The 12,343-nt window shown below is 44.6% G+C and overlaps 1 protein-coding gene across 1 annotated transcript in view; it reads right to left on the bottom strand.

The window, feature by feature from the left end:
* The window catches only part of LOC104074541 (paired box protein Pax-7-like), a gene marked incomplete at its 5' end in the record, with an annotated part of 51,752 nt that overhangs the window by 29,848 nt on the left and 9,561 nt on the right, over nucleotides 1–12,343 (bottom strand). Inside the window, 3 exon segments of the mRNA XM_009574693.1 lie at nucleotides 7,205–7,404; nucleotides 8,012–8,052; nucleotides 8,054–8,160. Coding sequence (XP_009572988.1) covers nucleotides 7,205–7,404; nucleotides 8,012–8,052; nucleotides 8,054–8,160 — 348 coding nt within the window.

Genomic DNA, 12,343 nt, shown 5'->3' with positions numbered 1-12,343 from the left:
AAGTTACACCCCCTGCCATGCCTGTTCCACCCACCTGGCTTCGGCTTTGCTCCCACCACCCCACTACACAGGTAGCGGGATCTGGATGGGAAGGGCCATTTAAAGATTTTTGGGTACAGATTTCCCTGTCTTAGCCCAGCGTGTCTTAAATACATGTTCCCTGCTCTGAGGTCTGGGGGCTTATCAGACACTTTCACACCTCCCTGCATTTTTTCTTCCTGCTGTCATTGGTCTTGTCATTCTCCTCAGTTTTTTTTTTCCTGGATTTCTTCTCCTATTTACTCCTTATTCCCCTTTCTCCCCGCTTTGTCTACTTCAGATACTTGAGTTGACAAACAGTGCAGTGCCACAGGGGCTGATCCTGGACCCACTGAAGGTAATGACGAAGCTCCAACCGAATTCAAGGCTCAGGAACCAACTGTTTGCTCTGAAATCCTTCAGTGTTTCTAGTATTTTAACATCTCAGTAATACACACAGAGAACAATGTCTGGAGTGGAAATCACATAGGAATAAACATGATCAGTACCACCCAGAGCATTAGAGTTAGGGTTAAGGTAATAAGATGCTGCCTTGTTTGTTTCTAATTAGTTTTCAATGGGACCAGAGCATCCAAATCAATCGAGGAAACTCATGAAACCTCAAGATTGACAGAAAGTGAATTGGCCCCTCAGATATGCATTTCCCCCTTCCCACTCTACTCCTTTGCTCACAGAAACAGTGTCATTAGGAATCAGGCAAATAAATACGTATCTATTTTCACACGAGAAAAATGTTCCATTCTCCCCTTTTCCCGTTGCTGGGAGCAGAGGCGTCTAATTGACAAGAGCAGATGGGCTTTGTTTGGTTAAATAAAAAAAAAGAAAGTAAGAAACTTTAGTGGAAAAACTACCAGCTTTCCTGGGACACATAGGTTAAAAGTTTAGAGAGACGGAGCTGCATTTGACACCGAGCAAGGGAAAACGCCAACGCAGTCTCAGCAGAGCCAGTTTCTCCCAGAGAGAAACCTGGAGCTCCCATGCCCCCTTCCCATCCGCCTGGAAAAAAAAGGACGTGGATTTTAGAACATGTTCACCTCCTTCTCCAAAAATCCTGTGTGCAATCTGCCACAAGGTCGTGGGGAGGCTGAAGACCGCTCACTGAGAAAGAAACGGGGTGTGAGGAATAATTGCGACTCAGAAAACGGACAGCAGCCACTTTCTGAAGGGCAGACAGTTCGTTTGAGGGAATCACCGTCCTCTAGAGAGATGGGGCTGCACGGGGAACACAGAGGAGGCAGCGTGGAGGGAACAGAGCAGAGACCACATGGAAAAAAACTGGAGTGGAAAAGGAGGATAGGAGAAAGGGGAAGGAGAGATGGAAAAAGGAGGTAGAAGAACCCAGGAGGCAAGGTTAAAGAAAAACCCTCATGTGGGGTGGCACCCAAGAGCGTCAGAGGTTAAAGAATATTAGAAGAACATGTTCCTACACTAAGATAAGCCGGAGAAATGAATCCTTATCCGTCCAAAACCAACCCTTTAAAAATCAAGCAAGAGAAGGGTCTCCTTTCAGGGAAACGGGGAATCCTTAATGCTTCCTCCCTCAGCAACTGTAATGCCAGGATGTTCCCAATCTGCTTTGAGGGATGGAAAGATTAAGAATAATAAAAAAATTGCAATAAAATATGTGTGAACGAGGGGGTAATTGTGGACAAATGCAGCATTCAAATTCATTTTTCAGCTCTTTTACACACCATTTCAATCTTATTTTCTGCTTGTTAATGAGATCTTGTTGGTTGGGGTGGGCACGGCTGCCCAGTATCGCTTGGGTAATTGCACATAATTTTCTCTCTACTAGTGATTTGCATCAGATTTTTTTTTTCTAATTCTTTGCTATTTAAACCCCCTCCTCCTTTTCCCCCTCCCCCCCCAAATCTCACCCTCTCCTCCCCCTCTTTCTTCCCCTCCCCTTCTCCTTGCCCAGCAAGACTCATTTTGAATGCTTATTATAGGCACAGTGTCTCCGACAAAAAAAAAAAAAAGAAAAAAAAGAAAAAAAAAAAGAAAAAAAAGGAACCAGACAGAAGGGATCCGTGTCACTGAAGGAAGGAGCGCTGTCTTGCTGGAGCCAGACACCGCGATGCCTGCTCCCCTCTCGCCAGCTAACATCGTGTCCTTTCCAATTGCCAGGTTTCCCAAAAAAAAAAAAAAAAAAAAAAGGGCTCAGCTGGCTCTTCTCATGCTTCTGCCAGGATCAGTATGCTCCTGACAGGGATTCAGATGATCTCTAATCCCACCCCAATGAGGCTGAGGAAATCATTACCCTGGATGGTGGAAGAGAAAGGAGCCCTGGGACGATGTCCGGAAAAACAAAACTGTGCTATGGTTGTGCAGACTAAGAAGGTCTTAGAGTGTAAATTTGTGGGCAGAGCCTGACCTGTGGCCTCAAGTGTCCCTTTAGGAACACTATCAAGAAACGGTGACAGACCAGAAATTTTAAAATCTGACTCCAACCTTCAGATACTGCCATTACACCGGGAATGAATTTGCTCATGGAGCAAAAAAGCCACCGAAAGCCCTGAGAAAATTAAAGCAACAAATATGAGATGGTGAACAAGTTTCTCTTGGCTCTTTGTATTTCTGGAATTGTCTTAATCTCTGGGTGATCCTGTGGGTTTGTTAAAAGATTCAAAGGACTCAGAAATAACATATTATGAAAGTATAGGAAATGCCTGACTCTCAACTATACCTTAATATGTTCTCCAGCTAGACAGGGGCCATCTGCAACAAACTAATGATCTTTTGCTTTTGAATAACCCCTTGCAAGACCCCAACATGCTACAGTGAACAGTAGGAATTTTAGGAGGTGTTGCAGTGGACAAAATCCTCCTAAAAAAAACATGAAGACATTTTAAAAGGCAGAAGAGATGTGCTAGAGATGAAAGCAGCCCATCATCATCACAAATGGCAGAGGTACAGTCAAATGTGGCCCTCACTTTTTTCTTTATGTTGACTTGCAATGTACTGTTTAATTCACTTAATTTCCTCCCACCTCAGCCCACACTGCAGCATACACATTTCTTGAAGGACTGTCAGATGCTGATCAGGACGTAACTGGACTTAATACTGAGTTTACCATTGTATTGAGCTATTTGTCACAATCCTTATAGCCACAGGGAGGGACAATACTCAGCTAGTACAGGTCTGAACTTCAAAACAGATGGATGCGAAGTTTGTTCTTGCTGCCACTGTGAAGCATGACCTGGCTAAGGATGTCTTGGTGTCTGGCCTTGTTCTAGTGGAGGTTGATAGGTATTCTCAAATAAATGGGAAATGATTCCTCTGTGGGATGAAAATGAGTGGGAAATATTTACAAAGTATTTATGAAATCCCTCCCACCCATGCACACACTTGGTTTACAACCCACTCTTGTGAGAAATGATGAGACAGAAGCTCCAGGGCCAGAAATCACACTCTGTATGACTGCTCACTGGTTACACACTCTTCATATTTAACTTTGCTTCGGGTCTCTGTATCTTTGCTAAGTTTTGGCACAGGCATTAATGCCAGCCTGGAGGCAGTTACTAGCCACTGAATCAGCCCAGCTGAATCTGTGACAGCTGCTGCTAACCCATGCGACCTTTGGGGAGCGACGGGGACCTCGCTGCTGCGTGTTGCTGCTCCCTGGTACTGAGCTACTTTCTGATAATCCGTGACTGCTGCAGCCGCCGAGCGTATCCTGACAGATGCAAGGTGACTCATCTGCCTGCAGCTGGCCAGCCTGTGAAGTTCACTTTCTCAAACAGGCAACACTCAGAGCAAGATCTCTCTCCTACAAAGGCTGTCCCAGCACGAAACCATCACAAACCACTGCTCGGGTTACCCTGAGGTCTCTCACTAATGTCTAGGAAGGAGTATGACATGAGAGATCATGCTAGGTAGTGGTTTAATCATGTGGGACTATCCTTCGCACAACCAAGTTGGTGTTCTTGAATGAAGTGTCACACAAAACATCATCATGGGATGAAGCAGCTGAAGACAAAAATTCCCAGCTGACCTCTCACTCCTCGGCAGTCTCAGGTCTGGAATAGAGGCAGAACGGACTCTAAACTGGGGAAACTGCATGGGAAATGCTTTGGGGATCCAGCAGCAGAGCTGGACAGGCACAAGGCTGTGTGTGCTACAGGCTGGAAAACAAGCAAGAAACATGGCCATTTCCCACGTGAAGTCTGAGTAAAACTTTCAGCAGGGTCTGCTCTTTCTGTCAGGAGGGGGAGGACTAAAGTGCGTATGTGCGTGGGGGGACCGAGCCCACAGAGGCCAAACGTAATCCCCTTTTCTCTGTTGTGAGAATGGAAATGCCATGCTTCTCCTCTAGAATTTCAGCTGCCAGCACCGAGCCCGTCTGGTGGATTCTGGCCGGGACACCCAATCCCGGGGTAACTGGATAGCGTGCCGAGCGGCAGCAAATGCTGGGAGCTCTCGGCCAGGCTGGCCCCCACCTCCTTGTCTAAACTGCAAAGAAATCTCCCTCCTGCTGCTGCTAAGGGATGAAACCAGAGAACTGTCTGTTTGCAGCTCAGACAAATTGCCATCATTTTAAGTTCCCATTTTTTTTTTTTCTATCTCCTGAACTCCCTCCTTCCCTGTACTTGATATTTACCCCTGCAGAGAGCAACCAGATACCACAGAAAGCTGGACAGGAGGATGAGAGGGTTGAGGTGCAATGGGTTTTACCTGTAATGCCATGGAATAGCTGAATTATGCACAAATAAGTTGCGCAGAGCATCCTATATTGACACCTCACAAAACTTTTACCCACCTCGCTACGTAAAAGAGGACACTTCTATGAGTTCCCAATCATGTTGTTAGGAGTACTTCTTGTATCCTTCCACTAGGAACAGCAGAGGGCTTAGAATGGCGGGAAGGTAGCAAGATAAGTAAATATAATGCAGTCATAAAATAACCTGGGTTAGCCTTTCTATGCACAAAAGAAATAGAAGAATTTATATGCTGATAGCTTGGCCCTCACATGATTAAAAGCATTAGGAAAATGGGAATCTCCCCTTCTTGGGGGTGCAAAGCTCTCTTTTCTTCAGGACTGCCAGATAATGTATCCTCTCTTTCCCATACAAAGGGCTTATTGGCTCAGGACTCTATCTTCCCCTAGCCTGAGCCTGGGGGCAGGGTAATTTGGCATAGGGATAAGCACAGAAAAAGCATTGGTCTGGTCATTTCAATGAGCCTCTGATTTAGTGAGTGGGACTAGTAAGTAGATGATGAAGCTACAGAAATGGAAATTGCGTGATGGACTTGTATATATCTAGTGCTTGTGCAGCTTATCACGTGGATCTCATCCTTATTCTATGGTGCTAAATTGCACTTGTGATAATCTGAATCAATCACGTGCCCTGGACCATCTAACCATCTAACCAAAGGCAGTCTGCCTTTGAATTCTGTACTATATGCTCATCGCCCAAGCCCAGCACTATTAGAAATCCCTTGTCAGAAAGATGTCTCCCTATTCCCCCCCCCCAAATTACACTGTTTGAGGCAATATTCAGCCTCATGCCAGTCACACTTTTACATTTTCCATCTCATGACCATTCAAAGCTAGAAGTAGGATTTTTATACCATTTCAGAGAAGCTGCAAAATTTCCCTTTTTCCATTGGCTCTCAATGTTTGTTTTCACACTCGAGAGATCACAAGCTATTGGACCTTAAAATCTATATACCTCTCTGATGTCCCTGTTTATTGGACTCCTCTTTAAACAGTTGTAGCCTTTTCATTTCAGATGCCTACCTAATTTCTCCTTGTAGTTTCAAATTATTTTGCACTTCCTGTCTTAAATAGTGTTACTGGCCACTCTGGAACAACTGCTATAGTGCACTTCATATGTCTCCGTATTTCACAAGTCACTGAGAGCAAAAGTAAAATGTATTTGGTACCCCTCCACGATGGCAGGCACCACATGAATACAAGTCCTTGCTGTTAATTTTCAGCATACAATATGTGCCTTGTTCCACTTAAAAGCAAATGTGCATCTGGAAAACAGATTACATCAGGTAAACCAAAGAGAAGGTTAAAGGCTCTATCTAATGAGGTGACAGAAAATTAGAATTCTTATCCCAGGACAGTGATAGAGAGACTGGGCTGTATTCTCAGGTGGCGTACATCCTGGCATCTCCACTGACTTCAGTGGAGCTCACCAGCTGAGAACATAAGTCTACTCCCATAACACACACATAGCACAAGCTCTGCCCTCTCGAGACCCGCCGATGATGGAGGCTTTAACCTCTCTGCTCTGCTGAGGCTTGCTTCTCTGGTACATGCAGCCCTGAAAAGCCATGCACACAACTGGCAGCAATCTGATCAAACCTGGGACGGGGCCCTGTGGAAGGCAGCTGGGCTGAGGCTTGGAGCACAGATCCAGAGTCAGGTCACGGGCACTCTATTCTGAGCTCAGGCAGGGATTTTAAAATCAAGGGTGATTTGGGGAGGCCTTGGCAGTTGCTTGGTAAACTTAAAACACACATGCGCCATTCTTTTACACAAACAGATGAGTGTGAAATGTAACTTTCCTCCTTTAAAGCTTACCTACACCTCTTATTCTGACCTTGTGGAAAGCATTAGCAGAATTGTTTACATGACAATTAGTTTCTCAAAACTAAATCCCAAATCTACATCCCTGTGTTTTGAGGAAGCTCAGGTCTATGGCAATTTCATAAGTAAGGGCTTTCCATGTTCCATCCAGACTTGGACAAGCTGGCTTCAGCTAATCTCTAAATCAGTCACCCACAAATCATGGAGTACTTCTAAAATGAGCCTGCAAAAAGTAACTAAAAAAGTCAAGCGTGCTGTCATTAGGCTAAAATCCACAATCGAAGGGCCCACACCTGCACTGGAATTTTTTTGGAGGGCTGAGAAGATGAACACTGATGCTCTAGGTCCTGGTGTTTGCGATTACAGTGTGCTAACCTGAATATGGGAACTAACAGGATACAAATGCTCTGGCAGTACAGTGCGGAGCTCAGGACAGAGATACTGCTGATAAACAAATTAACTAATTGCTTTAACTAGGCTGCCTCCAAGAATTCATGACAATAACAATAACTCCCTTGTTAACCATAATACACTGTGATAGCCTGAAGCTTGCCCTGCTCTCAGAGGATCTGGACCAGCCAAATACTCTCAGCCAAAGAAAGAGAATGGAAGTGGGTCACATACCTGTGGAGAGAGGCCATTGCTAACAGGATTCATGTGGTTGGCAGGAGCTGCAGCATTCATGAAACTGTCCGAGTAGCTGGAGAAGCTGTGTCGGGCCCCGTAGGCAGAGCCAGTGTCAGCAGCGGCGGCTGCAGCAAGCCCTCCCTGGTGCATGGTGGATGGCGGCAGGGGCTGGGGTCTGTGTACAGTGCTTCCCCCATCTGTGGAGAGAGCGTTCCGAGGTAAACAGTCGTGGGGTGCTACAGCTGGGACTCTGCAAAGCATGGGTTGGTGGTTTGGCTGCCCTGATCTCAGCTTCTGGGTCCCACCATCTCTGTGCTCCACATGAACTCCAGCATATCCTGTGACAGTTTATGCACAGTACAAAATATGCAAACCTGGGATGAAATATCTGAATTTTCTCTTAATTTCCCCCCAGACCGAAGCCATAAATTCCTTTGTAAAGGCCAAGGCCAAAGCCAACTGGAATTAGCAATACTGCTTCCACTGAGCCCCAGTGTGGAGTTTTATCCAGAATAAGGGATCACCTATATGATACTCACTTTGGACTGATGTGCTCTCCATTTCAAAGCTGAGCAGAAGAACTACAGTCATAAGACGCATTGACACAGCAGAAAGGACCATGAGACAGAGGAGAAAACTGTGGAGTTTCCACTGACTTGAGGAAAAACCTGGTCTTCCCAACTAAAGGAAAACTACCTATGCATTACAAGAGCCCTAGTGGGATGTCACAAATCAGAAAGGGAAGAGATGATGGGATGAAGTAGGGCAAGAGAAGAGTAGCAGCGCAGGCAAATGGGTGCTCACCTTGGGAAATGGTGGTTGTTGAGTAGGTGGAGTCTGGCAGCTGGGATTCCTGTCGGCGGGAAGCCCCCTGGCAGCAGGTGATTGAAAGCCGCAAGTTGGTTTGCTCCCGCCTGTTTGCGCCATCTCGCTCTTCGGTTGCTGAACCACACCTGATGGGAAAAAGAAAGACCGTGTGTGACTTACTCTGAGCTGCTGTCCCATCTCACCTGGGTTGTTGATAGAAACACATCCTGAATTACAGCACTGGCCAAAAATAGGTTCAAGTCGCTGCCTGACACAGACTTTGTGAGTATTTGTCTCCGTTCCTCAGTTTCCTTTCTCCCAAATGACAATACTACTACCGCCCTGTCTCCTGGGTGAAGATACATGCATTTAAAATGTACTACTAAGGTACTACTAAGAGCATGGGAGGGTGCTATCAGCAGTGGGGTGAGACAAAGAGGAATAATTTAGCTTGTGTATTCCGAGAGAGTCCATACCAAATAGATGCATTGCTACCACCTGGCCATCCTGCCTTGTTATCTGACAACTATGTGAATTATGCTGAAGGATTAAGTACCATAATAGCAACACGGCTGCACTGTTAGGAGGGATAAACAGACAGATTAGCATCATGGTTTCTATGTTAGACAAGCTAAATAGATAGAACCAGACCGGAGGGAATACAGGGTTTTCTTTGCTTCTCTGTACTGCAACAAATCACTGTTGTCTGTATGCTAAGACATGCTCTCCTTGCAAGAGGCACTGCAGCGTGCACTAGAATTGTACTGCAGCCAATTTAAATCTCTGTGCATTAAAATAAACCCAGTATTAATGCATGTGCAAAGCTGGGCTTGTGTTTCCTACAGTGCAAGTTTACCTGTAAGACTCAAGGGGAGATTTTTCTAAATGCATTTGTCTGCCCTGATGTGTTTTATCATGGGCAATCTTTCTGCATAGTGGAAAGGGCTTCTCAAGCTGTCTCTTGGGCTTGGTTTACTTCATTTAATCAGAGAGGCTCTCAGGCCCGATCCCTGTTTGGGGTTCAGAAGTATGCGGATAAGCTTTCAAGCCAGATGAGAATGCAGCTGCTGGACTTTGTGAGGCCTAGAGGGCTAGAAAACATGATTAAATTTCACAGCAACAAGAAAAAATGGAGCAAAAATCAAGAGTGTAAAGCATTCCAGGGGGAAAAAATCCTCCATCAGGCTTCCAAGCTGCTCAACATCAGATCAGAAGCTGGGGTTACAAAGGTTTGAGGCACTGCAGTCCAAACTATCCCCACATCTTGTGAACCAAAACAAAACTCTCTGGCCCAAATATAGCAGAACCTTAGTCTGATGTGCTTTGCACTTCAGACATGATCCAAATCTCAAAGTGGGTGTTTTTCTCTGGCCTTTAAATTGAGTCCCCCTGTAAATGGTCACTTGTTAGTTTGCCTTTTACTTACTGGCACCTGTGGGTATGTATCATTCACTCAGCATGACAAGACAACGTGTTTTCACCAAGAGCTGCTTATTTAATGGAGTGTTGGCTCTCAGTCTACATGCACTGCAGTAGCGCTTGCTGCAAAAACAAGCATACGCTGAGCTTCACACACAAACTTCTGTGAGGTTCTCTGGATCACAGTCTATTATTGCTCTTTCTATGTGTTACTCATTTACTATTGCACTGCAGAAACAGTTTGATAGTTGTGTGTGACCTGCTGATGATGGCTAGGAAGGACCTAATCCTGGGCAGTCCTTCATGCTGTTATTTACATCCATGTACAGTGAAACCAAAAAAAACCTCATTTTCTTTGGAAGAGCTGGTCTAAATCAAACCCCCTGAAACGTATACAGTGCTGATGTCAGGTCCTTGGCACCAAAAGGTCCTTGGTCTTTTTACAGACCTGTTCCTACCGCACTGCACTACTGGCTGAAGCAGCATAACCTCTTAGCACCTTCCAAAAGCGTGACAGAAATAGGTCAGCTTACGTCTGATCTGCATTGATCAACAAAGTCCATGCAGGTCAGAATCTCTGTGTCCATTTTTGGCACCAAAAGTCGCTAGCAAAATCTAGGACAGAGTTAAGGAAAGAGAAATGAATGAACATCAAGGTCTGTAGCACTTTACAACTCTTTTATACAGTCCAATTCATGGCACAGTTTCTAGGAGCAGTGAGCAACACAAACGAATAAATAACCTTCTGTTTGCCCTGGACATGCAAAGAGGACAGTCCTGTGTATGTGTAATTCATGCTTTGAATTAGGGATATGGAACTTGGCTCCTCCTCCCATATAATTTGCTTTCACTTTCACAGTTAAGGACATAAAAACTGAATATTTCTGTTAGCTGAACATAAGGAGATAAATAAACCTTTTCTCTCCAAGAGAAAAAGGCCTTGTTCCAGGCTGGAAGAGCTTCCACTCCAAAAAAAAAAAAAGATCTCAATGCTGAGAATAGCATATAAAATTCAACTACCTGAAGGGAAAACATAACCAAAGCAGCTATGGATCCAGGAATCGAGAGGGAAAAAGAAATTGAACTCCAAGAATGTAAAGCCACTCCAGTGATTTCTGACACTTTCCCGACATCAAGCCACTCCAGTGATTTCTGACACTTTCCTGACATTGCAAATGGTGGGAAAGTTCCTTTTTTATAACCAAGAGCCAGATGCTGGCAAATCCACTCAGGATTAGAAGTTCAGAAGAAACATGTGGAGTGAGATGGTCTAGTATGGGACATGTTTCTCCAACAGCATCCCCACAAGTACTCAGGTCCCCTGTGGTGGTTTGTCGGTTGGCTTGGCTAACATATGATCAAAACACAAGTTTGAAAAGATTTGTGTTGTCTGATGTTACACCACGTGAGGTGATTGTTGTCCATGCACCAGCACGCACATTTGCATTCGTTGTTCAGAATTAAAATTCATACGTGCATGTACGACTCTTCCCGTCTTGCTTCTCCACATCCAGTTAAGGGTGTGTAGTTCCTTTATTTTTTAAGGGAGATAAAAGGATACTCTGGATCCTTTCACAACCAGGTAGAGTCGACCAAAAAGGCCTGTGCGCGGGCCGTTCTTGGGGTGTCTTGCATACTTCGGTCTACAATACACACGGACTTCTGAAGAAAGGAAAGTTAACTTTCAAGACAGCGGACTATCACCAGTGAAAGAAAGTCAGTTCTTAATTATGCTACAGGCTCCTTCTGTGACTTCAGGAAAGCTATTGCTTTTCTGATTTCAAGTCAGTGGAAACATTGCTGCATTCAACAAATTTTGGTCCTTACACAATCCACGCATCAGATCACCACCTCTAAATTGAAGATAACACCCACATTTTCTTACATTTTAGCTTATTGCAACAATCAGCCATCTAAGATAGAGGTTCTTTTTAACTGCCAGTAGGCACCATATCCAGCGCAGCATCTCTGCATACTCTGGAGCATCATAGCAAAACAAATAATAAACAATAATAATAGTAAATACACATGCACCAAATGAGATTCACAACTACATGCTTAAACGTAGTGCTTCCTAACAGCCTGGCTGGACAATCCAGCCACAAATACACTGAAACCTTCCACAAAGAAATTGATAGGATTTATCTTCCCGTGCAGAGGAAGGGACATTTCATGGCCCAAACAGGTTGATTCTGCCCCTTATTTATAACCCACAGAAAAAAAGAAGATACATTCCAGCTAATGACGTTAGCAATTCTTTCCCTTCCCCCGCCTTAAAGGTGGCTCAGGCCTTTATGCTTATAAATCATTTTATTGGTAGTTAAAATATAGAGGCTAGAGCATCTAACTGTAATGCGAGGCACACTTCAAAGGGAACCTGCTTCCATTTCACAACAGTTAAGGCTTTATCAGCCACTAAAGATTCCCCCTGCCAGAGGATTCTGTTACACTATGTTAAGCCTGGGGTGAAGGCTACGGCTGCTAAAACCAGACTGGTGGGAAGAAGATGAGGAAAAGGAGGAAGTTTTGAAGCTGCTGGTCTGCCTGTGGAGATGTTGCTCTAGAGGCTGCTGGGGCTGGATTGTACAACTAGAGTTATGCTGGGACAAACATAGCCAGCACTTGGGAAAAGGGCTGTGTGAAGAACCCAAGAATAGAAAAAACAGCATGTCAGAAACCTGCTTTTTCTTAAAAAGGCAAGTTCGTCATGATCATTTTCTGTGCATAGCAAAGAGATCCTGCACTGTGTAAACATGCTGCTTTCCAAGGGTATGGAAGTATAATATAGGCCACTGAAGACAACAGTTTGTACCTGCTAAAGACATTTGGGGCTTTTGTCCCTGTGAATTATCTTCCAAAGAATGTGTTAAGTAGACAGGAGATGCATTATAGAAACTGCTCAGCTCTACT

Source organism: Fulmarus glacialis, unplaced genomic scaffold (genome assembly GCF_000690835.1).
Source record: "Fulmarus glacialis isolate BGI_N327 unplaced genomic scaffold, ASM69083v1 scaffold7843, whole genome shotgun sequence".
NCBI classification, from domain to species: domain Eukaryota; kingdom Metazoa; phylum Chordata; class Aves; order Procellariiformes; family Procellariidae; genus Fulmarus; species Fulmarus glacialis.
Note: the sequence above shows the minus strand (reverse complement) of the source record. Positions and strands in the feature narration are given on the sequence as shown.